The 19,718-nt window shown below is 36.6% G+C and overlaps 1 protein-coding gene across 2 annotated transcripts; it reads right to left on the bottom strand.

Annotated features, from left to right (window-relative positions):
• Nucleotides 1-1,655: 1,655 nt before the first annotated feature.
• On the bottom strand, nucleotides 1,656-19,639 carry CCDC47 (coiled-coil domain containing 47). 2 transcript variants are annotated; one of them, XM_037810781.1, is made up of 13 exons: nucleotides 19,515-19,639; nucleotides 13,760-14,028; nucleotides 13,208-13,315; nucleotides 12,517-12,691; nucleotides 10,984-11,105; nucleotides 10,694-10,759; nucleotides 8,564-8,665; nucleotides 8,235-8,345; nucleotides 7,406-7,491; nucleotides 6,207-6,265; nucleotides 5,790-5,899; nucleotides 5,411-5,578; nucleotides 1,656-2,894 (listed from the first exon to the last, which is right to left on the bottom strand). In XM_037810781.1, exons 2-13 carry the CDS (start codon nucleotides 14,021-14,023, stop codon nucleotides 2,814-2,816), a joined length of 1,452 nt encoding a protein of 483 aa, XP_037666709.1. In that variant the 5' UTR covers nucleotides 14,024-14,028; nucleotides 19,515-19,639; the 3' UTR covers nucleotides 1,656-2,813. The 2 variants fall into 2 exon arrangements, with proteins under 2 accessions (XP_037666709.1, XP_037666708.1); XM_037810780.1 differs by lacking the exon at nucleotides 19,515-19,639 and adding an exon at nucleotides 19,344-19,494.
• Nucleotides 19,640-19,718: the final 79 nt, after the last annotated feature.

Raw genomic sequence — 19,718 nt, 5'->3', positions numbered from 1 at the left:
TAGGCAGCTATCTTCTGAAATTAGTATTATTTCTCAGTTCATGAAGCCGAGAAGATGGCAATTTGTGCTCAGATAAAAACATTACACTTTTTTCCATATGCAAATAAAGAAATCTTTTGCTAATTACCAAATCCCAGAAACTGAGAAAAGTTATTTTTTGCTATTTTGTTTTAGCAGTAATAGAAGCCACTCCTATAATTATCTGTCTTTTTCATCTTGCATCCTTTCATATCATTCAAAATAATTGGATATAGAACAATGAGGAAAGAGAGCCTAGATACAAAAATAGTTTTTCACCTCTCCCCACCAAATCCAATAGGTTCTTGTGCAACAGTGCTCTAGACTGTCAATGTTCACATTGCCAGTTCTTAAGAGGAGCTGGTTTCCTTCTGGATGGCGGAATGAGAATACCAGTCAATGTTTTTCTCTGGTGTAACTCCAAAGAAATGAATTTCACATCTGATGCTTTCCTTTCCTATTCTAAGGAAAAGAAAGAGTAAACTACACCCATCACCCCCAAAAATTACCCTGTCAATTTTTGCGTATAAATGATCTACTTGGTTTCCATTGGGAGAAGGGAAAGCAAAAGAGAACAGCAAAAATAGACCATTTGGAGAACAGTCCTAGACAATAAAGTGCTTAATAGTTTACAAGACAATTTTACAGATATTATCTCGATGTTGAGATCCATCTATCTCATTTACTTTCTTTTGAAGTAGACAGGGAAAATAATTGCTATCCTCAGGAAACTCAAAGAGGTTAATGACTGCCTCAAGTCAAAGAATTAGTAATTGGCTTTGCTGGCACTAAAACCTAGGTCTTTGTCTTCCAGTTCAGTGCTTGTTTCGGTATTGCTAAGTGGCTAGACAATGCAAAGATTGGAGGGCTTAGAGGTTTTCCAGTGTGTGATGGTAGACAACCTGTGTCTTCTCATTCATAAGAAAGATAATGGTCTTAACTCGTGGAGGTGGGGCAGGAAGGGGGAGGCTTTGGGGGAACCCAGTAATAATATATGAGTCTCTAAAAATATAAAACATTTTAAAAATAACTGGTAAAGGGAATATATTCAGACCAACTCTTCAGAAGGAAAAGCATTTAAATTGGTAAAAATACAAAAGAAACTCCCCCAGTGCAGACTTTTGTTTGATAGAAAGAAGAAACATTCCTATGGGCTTATACTCGTATAGGACAACTCCAGAAAAGTAAAGGCGCCACTCTGAAATTTTGTCAATTAGTTTAATATGTGTTCATTGAATGCTTAAATTACAAAATTAGCTGCCATGGACCAAATGTGTGGGACTTTAGGAAAGCTTTCAATAATCAAAAGATAACTAAGCATATCAACTTTGCTTTCTAAAATGTATTTTAAAGGTTTGTAAAACAAAGCTAATTCTAGAATTATAGAGCATTAAAGTAATTTATGTTATTTTTGTTATTTTAATAACTTAATTTCATGAGCTGTTAAAAAATATTACATTCGCATCTCCCAGTTTACATATATCTGTATTGCCCATGTTAAATTTCCATGCAGTTACAAAGGCAGCAGCACATGCTGTTTTCACAGCAACTTATTATTATTGCCTCAGAACAGACCTGAACGTAAAGCATCAACAAGAAAATACCCACCCACCCCACCCACATCCAAAAAACCCAACCCTTTCCCATCCCCAGCAAAAATTACCTGGTACAAGCAGTGACTTAAAAAAATGCTTTCTTAGTAGGAAGCATTTATAAAATGCAGAGATCTGAACAAGCAAAATGCTTGTTCAGATAGATGGGCCTCTCCCCCAGAGCTCCTTCAAGAGGCAAAAAGAACTCCCTATAGTATAGGAAAGCACATTTTTAAAAAGTATATTTATGCATATCCATGGCTATTTCTTTGAAAGAATACACCCAGCCTCAACTGTGGAAGAGATAAAAGCAGAGGAAGAAGCAAAGATACACAGCCATAGCACAGAGAATAGAGCTTCTCTATGAACATCCAACAGAAAGATTGCAGCAATCAAAAAGGAAAACATTTTATGACTTAACATAGACCATTAATCTGATCGAGGTGAAGCAGTTCATTTTTCATGCATTTGTTACTCAAGAAAAATAAACATACAACCACTTAAAATATAGCATTCACATTATCATTAGTTTGTGGTATCAGGTAAGGAGAAAACTGCTAGCTGTCCCTAGAATTTTTCATGTATATGTATCCTAAAACCTACAGAGACCCTATAAAACTGTCACTGGCACATCCCACCTACAAAACATATACTGAACTACATCATGTTTTGAATATCTGATATTTCAATACCACATATAGTGTTCTAAATTTTACTTTACAAGTTTAATGTAGACAAAGAAGAAAACATCAATGTTTATTGTGCAATTTCAATAGTTATTTGTGGAATCTTGGTTTAGAGTCAGTCTTTCTAGCCACTTTGCCTAGTTTAAACAAAAAGCAATCATCTAACTATCTACCTATAAATTTCATATTTCTTCAAATATCAAAGCTCTAAAAGCACTGATGATTCCTGTTATAATTTAAAATACATTTAAAACTATACAGATCTCATATATCATTCCTTTTATAAAGTAATCAAAATAATTTGATTATCTTGAAGAAAGTTACAGAAACTGAGCCCTTCTAATGTATATACATCTTCTGTAAAACTCCAAACCAAAAACAGAGCAAATGATGAAATAAGAATTTCTGTTGCTGGGAGTATTTGAATTTTCAGTTGAGAAATGGACTAGTATTTTTTATGTTTCCTGCAAATTCAGAGCTTATAGGTGACATCAAGACTCAGCTCTCTGGAATGACTTTACATGGCTTTCACTTTGATTTGTTTCATTTTCATTTGTTTCTTCTCCAGCTTCTTTTGCTCACGCCTCAAAGCAGCTTCCTGGAGATAGAGATGGAGGGAGGGAGGAGAGGGAGAAGGAGTCCCAATTAAGCTCTAAGCACATACTGAAAAAAAAACTAGGATATTACCTATATTATTATTCAGAAACTTAGGCTTACACCAGAAATAACATTTCAGAAGAGAGTTAGGAAAATAACTACTAATATCTATGTTGGTGAATGAAAACTAACTTGAAATGAAGCAAAGGTAACAACAACCTCAACTGAGAAAGAAACAAAACACTATTTGGTTCAGTTATTCTGGCTTGAGTTTTCCTACGTTTGGCAGACACTAGCCAGCTTTCATCCTAACATTTATATATATGTATCTGCCAAGTACTATATAGCAGTTCAGAAAGCAATAAGGATCTTGTTTTGATCAGATTATTAATTGTAAATCTCTTCCTACCAGCATAGACATTATACCTGAGCACAATACTTCAATTTGTAATATTCAAATGGGGGTTTTTACCATATTTAAAAATAGGAATTAGGAGGTTACATAAAGGGAGAAAAAGGAGATTCAAACAAATTATTTTAGTAGCAAAAGTCACTGATTATTATTACCTGTATGAGGAAGCCTAAGAGACCAAGTCAAAATATGGTTATTAGTAGTAAAATCTCATTAAAGCTTGTCAGCTGCAATGTCAAACTTCACTTTTTTAATGGACTAGAATAGAGATGTTCTGAGGAATATGCTCCTCAATTGGTACAGGATCAAGGAAATATAGAAAAGGGGAAGCACACAGTATATATAGTTCTTGGTATTATAACAAATTATGTTTCAAAGAGTGATTTGTAAATTGGTGGTTTGGAAACTATGGTCTGTGGTTAGGCTCCTACACCTGATGACAAAATGCTATCTGTCAATATACAGTGTAAGCCTGAGTGTTTATTGATCCACAGCTACATATTATATAAATAGCTTAAAGAATTGAACCATCATTGTTAACACTGCTCTTATGGGAAAATACATTCTTGAGTTTGGGTTCACAGAGGCAGGAATGAACCCATCTCCTTTGGCAGGTGGACCACCTCTTTCTCCCTTTCCTCCCTTTTGCTGCCTCCTGTGAGGGCTCAGTAATGGGCAAGTGGTAACAGCATATGTGTTGAAAGTTGTACTAATAGTGGCAGAGTCATCCAGATCAATTGTATGGATAAGCCATTCAAGTCAGGAATTGACTAGAATTTTGTTTTTTTCCCCCTGTTCACATGTCATTCACTGGATCATCTCACAAGGTAACCAGGCCTAGATACTATCAAGTGCTGGTTCCAGGAAAAAAAAAAAAAAAAAAAAAACAAAGCTGAAATACCTGAAATGTTCACAAGCTTACAATTGATACAAGTTAAGTTCTGGGTCCCCTTTTTTTTTTCAAACCTTTTGTAGTTTCAAACCTTTCCTTTTCATAGAAAAATGAAAGGCATTATCTATTAATGATTCCCCACCCATGTAGATTCCTACCATTTATACATTAAAAAGTCATTTTTATTTATAAAGAAGATTGCATAAATATGGAGCTATATTTTCAGGGAAAAAAATGTCCACCGACTAAATCAAACAAAATCAAATCACAAAGCAGAGAAAGGGGATAAGTTGGGAGTAGGCTGTGCCATCCTGGGCACTTCACTCAAGAGCATTAATGTCCCTACTGGCAACTGCAGTCCCACAGAGCAGCTCACTTTTTTTGGCAGCATGTCCCCTCCAAAGCTAAGAATTTGCTTCAAGCCTCAAGATTATTCTCAGTAAAATTCTCATCTCTTGAACTTTGTTCTCCTCCTTTTTTGTAAGCAGCACTTCCAAGCATGAAAATCTTAAAGCTGGATTTTAGCATCCGATTGCACAAAAATATCAGAACATGCTGATGTCTGAAACAGACTACAACCAAAGCTCTTATGCTTGAGATTCTGGTTATGTAAAAAACAGAAAACAAAAATACAAACAGATAATAATAGGGAAAATTGTGTGTGTGAATGCAGGTGTATATGGGAACTTTGTACTATCTGTAAGATTCTTCTGTAAACCTATAACTGCTCTAAAAAGAAAAAATGTTAAAAATACAAACAGAAAATAAGCAAAAAATATTTTAGAATTCTCTAACTCTATGATCAAATTAAAAATTTATATAACAAGTTTATTTGGACCATAGGGCATATAATATTAATGATAACAATTTTAATAATTAGATTAAAATTCCCAATTTCTTTCTACCTTAGTAAGTATTGGGCTTGAAACATGACAGTACAACTTCCAAAATGGGATTATGCTGGGGAAACAGGGTAATTCACATCACTTTTAGGTTCACAGATGACTTAATTTAACCCAGTTTCAACAAGAAGGATTATTTATTCTTCTTTATAGTACTATCAACTTACAAACTGTCCAAATGCTGAGGAAATGTTAAACTTTTAACCTGTGTACATTCCTACACAGAAATACCTTAACAGCCAATATTACACAAACAGGCATCCTTATAAATCTCCTTAGTTTTACCCCAGTGATAAGGAAGTTTGTCTTACCTCCAGCCTGCGCTGTTTCTCAGGATCTTCTTCATTCATTATTCGCTCCTTCTCTGCTCTTTTCTTCTCCTCACGCCGAGACTGTGCAGCTTCCTGTCTCTGCACGTGAGTCAGCTTCAGGAAGTTCTCTTCTACTCGAGCACGGTTCTTATCTGCTTTTTGTTTGCCCTTTCCCCAAGGAACAAAGCATTTCATAAAAAATCCATTTCTATCCAGCAAAATCTCATTTAGTATTCTTTCATGAAACTATTCCCATTTGGCATTTTCAAATCAACTAACTCATTGCAATCACTGAGACCACTGATAACTGACCCCGCCCCCCAGGGGAAAAAAACAACAATAAAAGGTACCAACTTATAATAAAGGTTGTGGGTCTTACTTCTCTGTTGAGTCGGAACTTTTTGGCTTTATCTATAGAGTAAATCACCATGTTCATCAGGGGTAGTAGAGCCTCCATATCCTTTGGGTAGGTGTTACCTGAGCCAGGAACTGGAAAATAAAGTCATTTTCCTATTGAGTTAATGGCAGCATTAATACTTCTTGCGTCACCCTACTCTTTTTTTTTTTTTTTTTTAATGTAGTATCAGTTGACCCCTTTCTCCCTTTCTTCAAGTTTCTTAGGGAATTAAAATGCAGCAGATAATAAAATATATAAAAGGTTCTTTTCTTGGAAAAAACCAGACACCAATAAGCAGGACTGAGGTCAGTTCTGACGTATGGCTCACAGGAAACAATATTCTTCTAAAGAACATCTCACAAATCATCTGCAAACCTAGATAGGACACAGAGCACTTACCATTAAATGTAAACAATAGTGTCCTCTTAGTGTCAGGTAGCTTTAAAGGCTGACCTTCCCTGTCATGAAAAAAAGGTTATTTAGAAAGAATATAAGAAAGATATTTTCCATGCAAATACATCACTCTAATCACTTAGCTGAACAGACACCTGCAAATAATCAGCACAGTATTTGGCTTGCATCCTCATGCTCAAATATAATCTCAGAGCTTGAAGGAGTTTAATGAGTCATCTGGTTCAATTATCTGATGGATACATTCCCTCTGTAACACATTCTTCCCAAGTGATCCTTACCCTATACTTGAACACCTCCAGTGATATCCCCTCCAGGTAGCATATATTTTATCTCACCTCGGCAGACAAAAATGAGCTTATATTTAACTATGAGGCCCATATTTTAAATAATGTTTTTGCTTATTTTGATGAATTCTATGTTTTATTTCCAACTCTATGCTATCTTCCTGTGAAGAAGCATTAAAGGCATATGGACCTGAGTAATCTTGGCACAGAACCAAAATCCAGATTGATTTTAGTTGTGCTCAATTCCATAGCATACAAGAGGCTAGCAACCACCCAGAAATTTAGGTCAGGACCAATTCTACACCAAGGGTAAATTTTAAGAACTTATACTCTCTTAAGGCAGGCTGAAAGACCAAAAAACAAATCCAAACCCCAAATATGTACACTTGAACAACACTAATATAAAGCAAGAAACTATGGGCACTGAGAGCTCTGATAATATGCTAGGAAAGGATAAAATCAACCAACTGTTCAAAGGAAGCCAGAAAAGACCATAAATTATAAAACATATAGATTTGCAATGAATTAAACACAAGTCAAACATCAGATACATTAAGATTAAAAAAAAAAAACAAAAAAAAAACCCAGACTACAAAAGAAGAAATCAGCAATTGCATTTTCTTGGTAGCAGTCATTCTGTAAGATTCTCATCCACTTCACTGAGTGGGTGCACATACATGCAGGGACACAAGCAAACCGGGGAAGGCTCATTTGTTTGTCTCCTATATGTTTTCAATTACCTTTAATGACGCATGCAGTCAAAGCAAAGGAAAACTTGGATGCCTGTCACTAACTTCCCTCACTTATCTGGTAAGAGAAATTGCAGAAGCACCTTGCTGGTTTTTCAACACAGAAAGCTAGTGAGGAAAATTAATTTCAACATTTTTATCTCATACGTACTCTTGCATAATTTTTGGACCAGAGAACTGGTCTGAAAAATGAACGGATTCAATCTTGTCAGCATAGTGTGTAAGAAAGTGAACCATCTGGAAAAAAGAAAATAAATTACATTTTTAAGGTGGAGTTTGACACATTTTCTTTTTTTCCATAATGATAGTCAACCTTCAATCCTCTTTACTTTTGAGTAATGTCATTAAGACCAAAATTTATAGAAATTAAATAAAATAAGGGACTTCTCTAAAATGAAACTATTACCCTTCTCTAGTCCCACCAATAATTAATTGTTTTCTTATTGAGCAGGTGAAAATATGTCTCAAAATAATGTGCTAAACGAGGATGAAAGTATCAAGAAATCTAAAATAATTTTAGGAGATTCTTACTAAACAGATCACTTTGAACTTATATGTAGAACTATCTTTGAACTAGCCTATATTTTTATGCTACTAAGATGTTTGCTGTTACTATAACATAACAACAGAAAGAAATGGCTCTCAATATATCCCTCTTTTTCCACACTAATTAAAGCTCAACAAAAATGGACTGAAGGACATGAAGAAAAGGATTAAAGCTGCATTTTTTTTTTTTTCAAAAAAGCCTGAAAGCCATTAGCAACCCCAGGAACAATTTGCCCTTATTATGGAGAGAACTTCTTGACTAATCAAATTGTCTTTCTGACAAGTTCATCTCTTGCTTAAAGAAGGCATTTCAATATTTGCGTGGGAAAGGAATATGTGACTAGTACATTGTCATAAAATGAAGAATTTGTAAAGTGTGACTTTTAGGGAGGGTGTCTTATAAATGCCAAATGTGTGTCTCCTACTGCATTTACCTTTGTATCCATCATTCCCTCTGTGACTTCGCCCATCTCCGACAGAATGGCCAAGGAGTCTGGCAATCCATACTTTGCTCCAGACTTAGGTTTATCACTACAAAACTCACTCTGGTGGAAGAAGTAATTAAAAGTAAGACATGACATTTTACTATGCACGAAGAAGACCTTTTTTTCAAGCGAATATGAACTAACTTATTTTAAAGTGGTGCATAAGGTAATATAATGCTTCAAGTAATATAATTAATTATTCTAGTGGTATGAAGGCGAATGTTACATAAAAAAAGCACAGTTTCTGCATAAATTTGAATTGGAACAACTTGACATACCAGATCCTGCATCTCTTTCTGCAGTCGCACCAAGGCTTTCCGTGTGCCGACAGCAAACACATAGGTATCCATGTCTTCATCATTCATGGTCACTTTTATTTGCTTCAAACAACAACAAAAAAACCTCACCCATTAGGTTCTGTGGTAGACAAGAGTCTAAGACGCCCCCCAAGATTCCTGCCCCCGGTGTATATACCCATACCCTGAGTGTAAGACTTGTGAATATCATGAGATATCACTCCCATTATTATGTAACATTCTAAGGTAGAAGGTCCCTAACAGCTGATTCTAGGTTAACTCAAAGGGACGTTATCCTGGATGGGCCTGACCTAATCAAGTAAGCCCTTAAAAGGGACTGGACCCTACTTGAAGAAGAGATTTGAAATGTGAGAGGGCTTATGGAAGGGACCACATGACAAGGACCTGAGGGTGGCCTCTAGGAACTAAGGGTGGCTCCCAGTAGATAGCTATCAAGAGAACAGGGACCTGCAACCACAAGGAACTAAATTCTGCCAACAACCTGAATGGCAATTGAGAAGAGGACCCCAAGCTCCAAAGTACTTTGGCCTGGCTGACACCTTGATTTTCACCTAAAAAGACCCTAAGCAGAGGACCCAGTGAACCCATGCCCGGACTTCTGATCTACAGAAACTGTGAGATAATAAGATAATAAATGGGTATTGTTTTAAGCCACTAAGTTTACAGTAATTTATTATGTAGTAATAGAAACTAATACAGGTTCGTACAAGAGCACTCAAGTCCAAAAAACAGATATAAACAAGATCCAAGTTGGGTAAGTAAACAGTCATTAATAGTCTACATTGGATCAGAGAGAGAAAGTTATAAGCCTAAAGAGTCTGATATGTTAACACATGACACTATATGTTACATAAACTTATCTTAAAATGTTTGGATCAAATAATTTACAGTATATAGAAGAAAGCAAATGTTAATATAGGGAAATAAAGCAAAGACTTGGTAAGATGGCAGCTATAAAAAGAAAGGGTTTTCTGCTTTTCCTTCAACTGAGGGGAAATTACACAAAATAAGACCTCAAACAGAACCCAGAAAAAAACGGCAAAGAAGTATAAAGAACCTTGTGTTTGTTGAGGCTGTCTCTCTTTGTAGGAGGGAAGGAAGATGTATAAAAAGCATGGCTGGCTCAGAAGAAAAGAGATTAAGTTTACCTCAGGAGAAAGAATTACAAATGATTAAAACAATGCAGATTAATTTCTACAAAAGGATGGATGAGGATTCAGCAAATTTTGCCTGTTTCTTCCTAATAAGATGGCATTTGGTAGGAGAAAGGAGGACATCTTAGTGATCGGGCTCTAAACATTAGTGGATTAGGTCATCAAATCTAAAAGACAGATTTACAACTAAAAGAGACCTTTAAAATCAGAAAAAAGTTTCAGTCCAACAGTTACATTTCAAAGAACCTACTTTGAATTTTATATCACTAATAGAGCATTTAACCAAATACTACTTCATAGTTTAATATATATATATACACACACACATATACATATATACATATATACATACACACCGACATTTCTTGTACCACTAGTTTATCAAAAAGAAGACTCTGTCTTGTATATTTTTATTTCTTGTTGTAGAGGGAGCCAGCACAATTACTGAAGAATGAAGAGAGGGTGAATGTGACATTTCTGATGGATGAAGGCACAATTTTCAGTTTAACATGTTACTTTAATAAAGAAGTTGCACCAAACAATAAAGTCCCTGTTCATACTACATCAACATTCACCCAAAGATGTATTATTTGAAACAAAACATATCTGCAAAGAAACCCAACTTTTTACCAATGATAAAAATATACACATGGAACAGAGTTATTTGTGAGGGCAAACTGTCTGTGACGACTGCTCTTCCCTCTGTCATCAAGGTTGATTTGGCTGATATGCAGCAATAGAGTATTATGTCCTTCCCTCCAAAAAGCACACGTTTCCCCAACAGTTGCTTACAGAGTGGAAAAAGATGATCTGACCAAATAGAAAAGGGTCCATTTTTTAGCAAAGGACACAAGTTGTCAGAAACTCCAAGCAGAATTCAGAGAGAAATGGAAAAAGCTCTAACAAGTTAAGAAAACCTGAGGTGAAGAGTACATACCACTTGATCACTAACTGGCCTCATCATCCTGGCCAAGACATTCAGTAAGTCTTGTCTCTTTAGGAACTGAAAAAACAAGAGAAGTTAACTCAGTTGAAATTTATGAGTGGGGGCCAAAGGCTTCATCGAATACATTCTGCAACACATCTGTCAGTTAATCAAGAGATGATTTTTAGTCCTCACTTTAGGTTAAACATGAAGGGACTGAAGACACAGAATTTAGAGGATTAGGAATTACAGCTGGAAAAACCTAGGGAAGACATGCATTGTACTGCCATTTCCCTACATACCCTCAGCTGGATGAGCATCCCCTCACAGCATACTCGACCAGAACACCACAGGTTATAGATATGTTCATTCTCCTGGTTCAGCTTTCCTGTGCTTGTGGCTTCTTTGTTAGCTCCATCATCCCCTAGGGATAAAAATGCTTAATGATGATTCACTGAAAATGTTGGGGCCTAGTCACCACTACCCCAACCCCAAAGTGATCATATCTTTAGGGAAGCAATACTATTGCTTTCTTATAGAGTTCTCTTTTGGACATGGATTACTTTTGAAACTCTTTATTTTTCCATAAAAAACTTATGGACTCTAGCATTACTTTTTGTCCCTGTTAGTTTAAAGGCAATCAGTTTAGAGTATAAATCTCAGAGTAGAAACAAAATGGGGCAAAATCCGTTTAAATGTCTCTGCCAAAAGTTAAAAAACTCCAATTTTCAGTGAATCAAGAATGTAAACTATTCAACATCTCCTCACTGAATCTCCTATGAGTTAGCCAAGTTGCAAATGTTTATCTTCTTAAATGCTTTGAATCAATTTTCCAAAAGCAAAATGATAACTGGGTCTTGTTGGGGGTATTTAGGGTTATTATTTAGAGCTAGAAAAAAGCTAAATCCAATCATTTCCTTTCTTTACTAAATTCATTAAGTGTACAACCTTAAGTAATTGCTCACCTTACAAGGTAGACTGATACACCAAATGAAAACACACAAAGAGAAATGGAAGGAGCCCTAGCTGCTTATTTCTTTTCTAATTTCCAAGTCAAAAAGTACTCTAAAAAACTATAGAACAGGAAAAAGAGTATGGACTTTGGAAGCAGGCAGGCCAGGTTCTAATATGGTTGCAACTTACTGTTATGTTATATGACCTTAGGCATTTCTGCCCCTCAGTTCCCTCCTTAGGAAAATGGAAACTATCTAAGTGACAGTGTTGTTATAAAGATTAAATAAAAAACAATGTATGCAAAGTTATATAGCACAATATGTAAACATTACTTTGCTAAACAGCCAAGCAGATGAATACTGAAGAGAAATGAGGTACTAAAACCCAAATGGAGGTGTATGGGAGGGGACTTCACCTAATCACTCCCTAAACTACACAACTAGAGTGGTTTCTCTAAGTACTTCATTGTAAACCTCATCAGTGGATATAAAACTAAAGTGCCCAAAACATGAGGGAATTTTGAGGGATTTCTAATATTTCTAAAGGATAAATCGAAAACATCTACAAGCTAACTAAAATGTCAAAATTCCTTGCTTTTGGCATAAATTTTATCGACTTGTTTGGATAACATTAATTATCTCATTCTAATCAGAAGCTATTCAGCAGTTATACTGTTGACTAATGAAAGATGAGTAACAATTTCATAAATGCAATTTATTCAGTATAAAAATCTCACAAAAATGGGATCAATGGGAGAAAAAAAATTAAAAGAGTATTCTACTCAGCAGTACACAAAAGTAGTTAGATACTTACACTGAAGGGGGTAAAACATCCTTACCAGATTGTTTTCAAGCAATTGGACTTGTATTGGCCTAACTTACCTACTAGGGTAAAGTTGCTCTCCAAAAGCTCTCTATGAGTATTAAACCAGGCCTGGGCAAGGCGACTGTTTTTATTCTTCCCAATGATATAATTCATGATGTAGGCGAGCAGCCCAGTCACCATCAAAATTTCTAGATAATAACTCTCCCAACTGTTCTGGAGGTGTGCAGGAACCTGAAGCAGTACAAACATTCCATTTAATGTTAGCAGGGGCTGAAGGAGAGAATCTAGCATATAGGATGAAGGATAATTAAAAAAAAACCCCATAAACAGCAGTGGATACTTTAGATAATTGTCACTGAATATGGTTAAAGTTCGAAAAAGATGTCCATTTTGGTTTTCTAGGTTAGTTATGAAAATAAGATTCTTCAAGGAAATGTAAGGACAATCAAATGGGATGAAGAGCTGGAAAGGCCACTGTAATAAACTTGGTTCTGAGTACCACCCCAAAATATATCTAATGTACATCCTTCTACCACATTCCTTGATAAACAAAACTAAGAGGGCTAGAGTAAAAAATAGGGGTTGCTTCTCCAGAGGTGGAGTTTATCAGAACACTTGATGTCAAACTCTCCCTCAGCTCCTGCTATTAAATCAATACCAGCTATATGTCATCAATTATATTTCTTGGGTTAAAGACAGCAAAATATTGTGTTTGTTAGTTCAGAATTTAGAATTCTGTATACCTACATCAACAATTGTTATTGGGTCTTTACTTTTGCTAGAAGAAGTATCTGGTTTGTCTTCATAACCTTCAAATTCTTCATCATCATATGGCTCACTCTCCGTATCTCCCTCCTACAAAAACAAGGCATGATTCGTTCTCCTCTACAAATGTTGCCAGCAATTGTGCCTCATTTTGTAGGCAAAAGTTGTACAGGAAAACAGAACATGCAAGCAGCAATCACAGAACACAGAGATATCACATGTCCTACATGTTTTTAAAGGAATAACTCCCAATGCTTTTGAACTCAGAGTTCTAAATGATAAAATTCCCATTCACATATAGTATCTATTCTCCAGTCTCTCCTCTACCCAAGGTTTTCATAAAGGAGAAAAATGCAATTCATTATGTGATCAGTGTAAAAGGTGGGACCATACCACAAAACACTTACAAGAGCACCACCTAGTGAAGATAAACAAAGGTTCTAGGGAGTAGAGGTTCCTCATACCTGGAAAAAGTGCTGGTTAGAAATTTTCCCATTCTTCTAATTCCCCAAGAAATCAATAAAAGAACTTCACCTGAGTATCTCCATCTTCAAAATCTTCTTCTTGGTTTTCATCCTGCCCTTCCAACTCCACAGTGGTCTCATCTTCATCATCTTCAGTCATTATAACCCGCTGAGGGGATTCAGTAACAGAATCTTCCAGGACATCCTCAAATTCAGCAAAGTCGTTATCATCATATTCTACTATGTCTTCCTCATCCTCAAAATTATCAAACTTGGCTTCAGAGAAGCTCCCAAACACCAAAAGGCCAACAAAGAAAACATGGAAGGCTTTCATTGCACCTGAAAAATAAGATAAAAAATAGAACCCCTGAATGGATTGTCATTCTTCACATACCAATCATATTTTGTAAATAGTTTTTTTTTTTAATTTATGAATCTCTCCTAATTTTCACTGAATATATTCAATTACAATTACAGCATTGTATAAAAAACAATGAAGCAACAATGAAGGAAATTGGGTCCAAAGGCCTGAGCTTTAGTCTGATTCCTGTCATTAGTTATTTGTAAAATCCTAAACAAATCATTTAACTTCTTCAGGTTGGGATCTTTAAAATCTTTTTATCCGTTTACATGAGTGAGTATCCAATAAACACTTATTGAGGGCCTATAAAAGCTTTATATAGGAACTGGGAAAGGGATATAATGAAAGAACAAGATGCACCTATTTATATTAATGGTAATAAGAATACTATGTGAATAAAAAAGCCATTCATCCTTAGCTCAACATTGTGTGTGTATGCATGCACCTGAGTGATCAACATCATCATCAGCATCATAAGAGGAAACAACACTAAGCGCCAGGCACCATTCTAAAGGCTTTACAAAAAGTAACTAATTTAATCCTCGTATCAGTCCTTTAAGGAAAGTATTAATATCATCCCCATTTTACAGATTAGGAAAATGAGGCACAGCGATGCTGAGTATAACACAATTACCAAGTGGCTCAGAGCTGTGATTTGAACCCAGAGTTTTGCCTCCCAAATCATACTGCTCCTCATATGCGAGCCAGTGGCTATGATTTTATGTTACATAAGATAGTAATTTTCTGTTAAGAAATCGTTCCTAGTTTGTGTGACGGAATTAAACACATCAGCATTTTATAACTTTTCTGAAAAGAACAACTAGGTATTCCACTAACAGAACAAATTTTTGAACTAAAAAATGAAATGAGATTTGTGATAAAATGTGTGCTAAATGTAGAAGACAATGAAATCAGTTTTATCAAACAGGTAAGGCTTTACAAAGAAGGAAAGAACATTTGAGCTGGAACTTGAAAAGTAGTTAGAATTTAACTACCATATTTATTTAGATGACTTTCAAGGTTGTATTTCCAATCTTGCCCTCTCATCTAAACACCAGCCCTATATCATCAATTGTCTAACAGCTATGCCCTACAGACTTTTTCTCTAGAGGGTCAGATAGTAAATATTTTAGGTTTTGTGGGCCACATACTGGGCTGTTGTATATTCTCTCTCTCTCTTTCTCCCTTTGTTTTTCTCTCTTTTAAAAATAACCCTTTAAAAATGTAAAAATCATTCTTGGCTCACAGGCAGTACAAAAACTGTCTGTTGATCCCTGCACTATAGTCATCTCAAACACAATAGGCATCTGAATTTCCCTATTTTTATATTAATATCAATTCTATTTCACCAGTCTTATTTGTTGAAAAGAATAAGATACTGAATTTCTCACTTCTCTTGGCCTTTGAAACCTAATCAGTCATCAAACTCTGGCATTTCCTTCAAGTCTCAAAGCCACCAAGATAATCCAAGTTATCACCACTTGTTGAGGACCACAGCATTATCCTAAAGGGTCTCCCCTCCTTCAATGCTTTCCCTACTACGCCTAAAATCCACCATCATCTCTGTAACACAACTTTTGTTACATGTGGATTCAATAATCATCAAATGTTAATCAACTTCTGCAGAATAACACAAAAACTCATCTAGATTTCACTGCTTTTCATAAAATTATCCTACCATATCTAATAAAATGTAAACTTTACTGAGCATATCACCACAGGAGATAGTACCAAGATGAGTAAAACATGAATTCTGAATAAACATAAATTTGCACAGGAATTTAGCTTCAAGGATATGTTACAGAATTACTTCTGATAGCGAAGTTTGAAACTACTTGGTTGAACTATGGATACACCCAAGAAACAAGTTTACTTTTTATCCAATGAAAACTGTTACAATGAACAGTTAGAATTTATGCTTGTTTTACACATACATACACATAAAGAAAAAGGTTTAGAAGACCATACGTCTAGATATAAATAATAATTTTTATAAGGTAGGGTTATGGGCATTTTGCACTTATTTTTCTTTATATTTTCTAATTTTTCTATTAATTACTTTTGTAAAAGAAAGTTCTTAAAAAAAATTAAAAGCATGTTTCCTGCAGCAAGGAGAGGCACTACAGGGTGAAGAAAAGCTATGGCACAGAGGCCCAAAATAGCATATTTCAGGAATTCAGTATGATGGAACACTTGGTCTGTAGACCCCAGTAGGGGAAATAAGACTAGAAAGGCCAGCAGGGGCCAGACCATGATGATCCTTATTTAAATACCAGACTGAGAAGTTTGGGTAACTGGAATTGACTAAAGGATGTTAAGTAGGAGAGAGACACCATTGTATTTGTAATTTAATCGTGAAAGTTCATATGTAGGGTGAATTGGAAACGGTACCTAAAGCAGGACAAATAGGAAATGGCTGAGATAATCAGATCAGAAACAAAATACTATTGAACTGGCAGTGGTACTGGGAATGAAGCTAGACTTGAGAGATACTTAAGAATTATACCTGTTAGTATAAAGTGTTTGGATATAAGGAATGTGGGGAAGGAGGATCTGGGGTGATCTCAAGTTTTGACATGATGGATAAAAGCATCCTTAATTTTGTGTGTGTGTGTGTGTGTGTGTGTGTGTGTGTGTGTGTGTTTCATACTAACAAGAAACAGTAACATTTATTTTTTCCATGCCTAGTTGCTTAACAAATGATATTCTAAAAAGACACCACATTTTATGTGTTTACACGAAAACAAATCAAATCATGAACTATAGTGGTCAGAGAGTCCTGGGAACAATAAACAAGTTGACCATGCAACCGACGGCTCCTCCTCTGAAATGCAAACACAACTAAGTCAGGCAGGACTAGCGGAAGGCAACAAGGCATCCTTAATTGAGAAAGAGATCAACAAAGACAGAAAAAAATGGGAGGGAAGGTAAAAAATTCAATTTAGTATCTGTTGAAAAGTTTGGGGGGTTTTCTAGAAGTATGTTATGATGATTACCCTTTATCCCTTTTACTTCTCACAATATCCCTAAAAGGTAGGTATTATAACCTATCTTAACAGAGGGAAAAAGGGGAAGTAATTGGAAATAAAAATCTGGAGATCAGGATACAGGCAACAGGATAGAGATGGTGTGGGAATGGTTGTGATCAACCTGGGAGAATTAAGAGTAGGGTTAAAACAAACAAACAAAAAGGACTAAAACAAAACTTGAAACAAATCATAACAGCTAAGAGATAGGCATAATAGGTAGAACTGGAGTGTGAAACTAAAAATGAATAGTTAGAGGAAAAAAAGAAGGGACTCTAGTCATAGCAGTATCACAGAAATCAAAGGAGAAACAAGTTTCTAAGAAGAAAGTAGAGCACAGTTTCAATTATTGCAGAAAGTTCAAGTAAGGCATAAACCAAAAATTTCCAAATGTTAATTAGGAAATCATTAGTGGCAACTGCAGGGAAGTGGTGAGGATAGAAGTCAGAATGCAGAGAGTTGAGTAGTAATGGAGGAGAGAGGGTAGCAAAAGGAATTATGTACTACTCTTGAAGGTGCTTTGAGATAGTGAATATTCTAAATCTCATATTTACATCACTGTGAATTTTTACAGGGATCATTTCAATATAAAAGGTTATTGCTCAATATCTTGCAACCCATGAATGCCCAATAAATATTCTTGAACAAAGTTAATAAATTTAGAAAAGCACAAACACGTTTGAGAAATGTCATATGGGATAGGTGAACAGTACATGCTTTGCAGTATTTGGTCTTTCAGGTTAGCACAAGGAGACATCTTGGAGAAAAGCACATCTGCCTTCTCAACACCAATCTCGAAGAGGTTTGTAACGTCTTTTAACATTCCTAGCTTCCTTTTAATAATCTTTTATTAATTAATGCTTCTAAACTCTAGAATGGATATTTTCAACTTCCACTAGTACTAAGGATTATCAATCCCCTAAATTATCTGTTAAACAAAGTTGCTAAGTTTCTAGGCTTTTCGCCCTAGTTCTCAATTTTGACATTTAGTCAAAAGTAGAAGTAATATGAAAAAGAGCACATACTACGGCCAAGTTAGAACTGGTTTAAAATTTCAGTTATACCATTTACCAGCAGTATGACCTTGGGTTACTTAATTAAAATTACCTGTTCTTAACATGCAAAAAAAGAGATACCACACACTACCTGCTTCATAGGGCTGTGGTGGGGATTATAGGAGATACGTGCCAAGTTTTAACACACCACCTGACACACAGAGGGCACTCAATAAATATTAGTTCCTATTCTTTCCTTCCCATTTCCTACGCATACTCTTTAAGATTAAATAAACTTCATATTTAGTCTTCCCCTTTTCAGATTCCAGTCTTAAACTTTTCATTCAGAAGCAATGAAAGGTTAGCACTTGCATAGTACACTTGATTAATGGCTTGTCCAAAGGTTGGATCATTTCAAACTGAATTGCCACTTAGAATGTTCATAGCATAGAAGCATTTCTACCTTAACTCAGCATTGTAACAGGGTTCCTTCAAGGTTATTTAGGTTAAAACAACCAAGCCGTTTGGGCTTTGGACTTCCCTCCCCGAAGTTTTTCTGCAGCACCTGCCAACTCATTTCTCAAAAGGACAACTTCCTGCCAGGCCACCCACCCGTATGAGACTCCTGGGGCAGGCGATACAGGACTAAGACAGTGCACAAGCACGGACAAGTCTGGTCTGATTATCTTCTGCAAGTAGTCTCTCAACGACTGAGTCCGGATTTAAAAGCGAAAGAAATAAATAGGGAAACCATTCCTCCTCGCCATTCTAGATCAGGCCCTCTGACAGTGGCCAGACATTCACGTTTCCTTACACACGTCTTATGTCAGAAACCTTCAGAGAAGTTTCGCCTCAAAAGTTGCTGCTTCTGTTAAGCATCTGCATGAAGTCTTTTCTCCACCCTTGAGAATTAATTCATCCTAATGTCTACACTCCATTCTTTCTGCTTCACACTGCAAATTTCCTCTAACTTTGACCTTCCTGTTGATTTGCTCACAGCTCTGCAGGCCCCGAAAGCCGTTAAAATCACCCCAACCTCGACAGACCAACAGAAAATGGGCCTTAGAGTAAACGGAATTTTCATTTTTATTATTTTTTTTAAAGAAAGTCCGGGAAAAGCGAGAAGGCGCGGGGGACGATGCCTGTCATCATAGGCCGGACTTGGCGGGGTTGGGGTGAAAAACGGGACTGGGCTAGGCCACGCAACTCTCCAGAGTCACCGCCCGGCCTGGCCCAGTCCCACCGACTAAAGCGTCGCGGCCAGCTCCCTACCTGCACCTGTACCAGAGGCTCCCGCGGCCGCCTGTCTCTAGGCCTGGCCGCTGCCTTCGTCGTCGCAGCGGTTTCTGCCCCCGACGCCCCTAAGACAGCAAGACTGGGCAGCTCTGTCACGCCGCGCCACTCTTCACGTAACCTCCGCCACCCGTTACGTAAAATACGTACGGTTCGTCCACGCCTGCGCACGGCCTGGGGGTGGGGACGCTGCCTCGGGGACCGCGCGACACCTCCCCCCTCCCTGTTGAGGCGAGGTGGGGCTGCTGGGAAAATTACATAATCCCCGCCCTGGGCCGGAACAGCCCTCGCGGATCCCGGCCCTTTCTACTACAATTCAAGTTGACTTTACACAGGACTGGTGCTCCGGAAGCT

Source organism: Choloepus didactylus, chromosome 18 (genome assembly GCF_015220235.1).
Source record: "Choloepus didactylus isolate mChoDid1 chromosome 18, mChoDid1.pri, whole genome shotgun sequence".
Lineage (NCBI taxonomy): Eukaryota > Metazoa > Chordata > Mammalia > Pilosa > Megalonychidae > Choloepus > Choloepus didactylus.
Note: the sequence above shows the minus strand (reverse complement) of the source record. Positions and strands in the feature narration are given on the sequence as shown.

What these genes read in the sequence shown, in the direction of transcription:
- CCDC47 (XM_037810781.1), bottom strand. Translation starts at nt 14,023, where the DNA reads ATGAAAGCCTTCCATGTTTTCTTTGTTGGCCTTTTGGTGTTTGGGAGC. An exon ending in ACTATTGTTTACATTTAATG is followed by an intron (nt 5,900 to 6,206) that starts GTAAGTGCTCTG and finishes TTTATTTTCCAG; the next exon opens with TTCCTGGCTCAGGTAACACC. An exon ending in AGTTCCGACTCAACAGAGAA is followed by an intron (nt 5,579 to 5,789) that starts GTAAGACCCACA and finishes CCTTGGGGAAAG; the next exon opens with GGCAAACAAAAAGCAGATAA.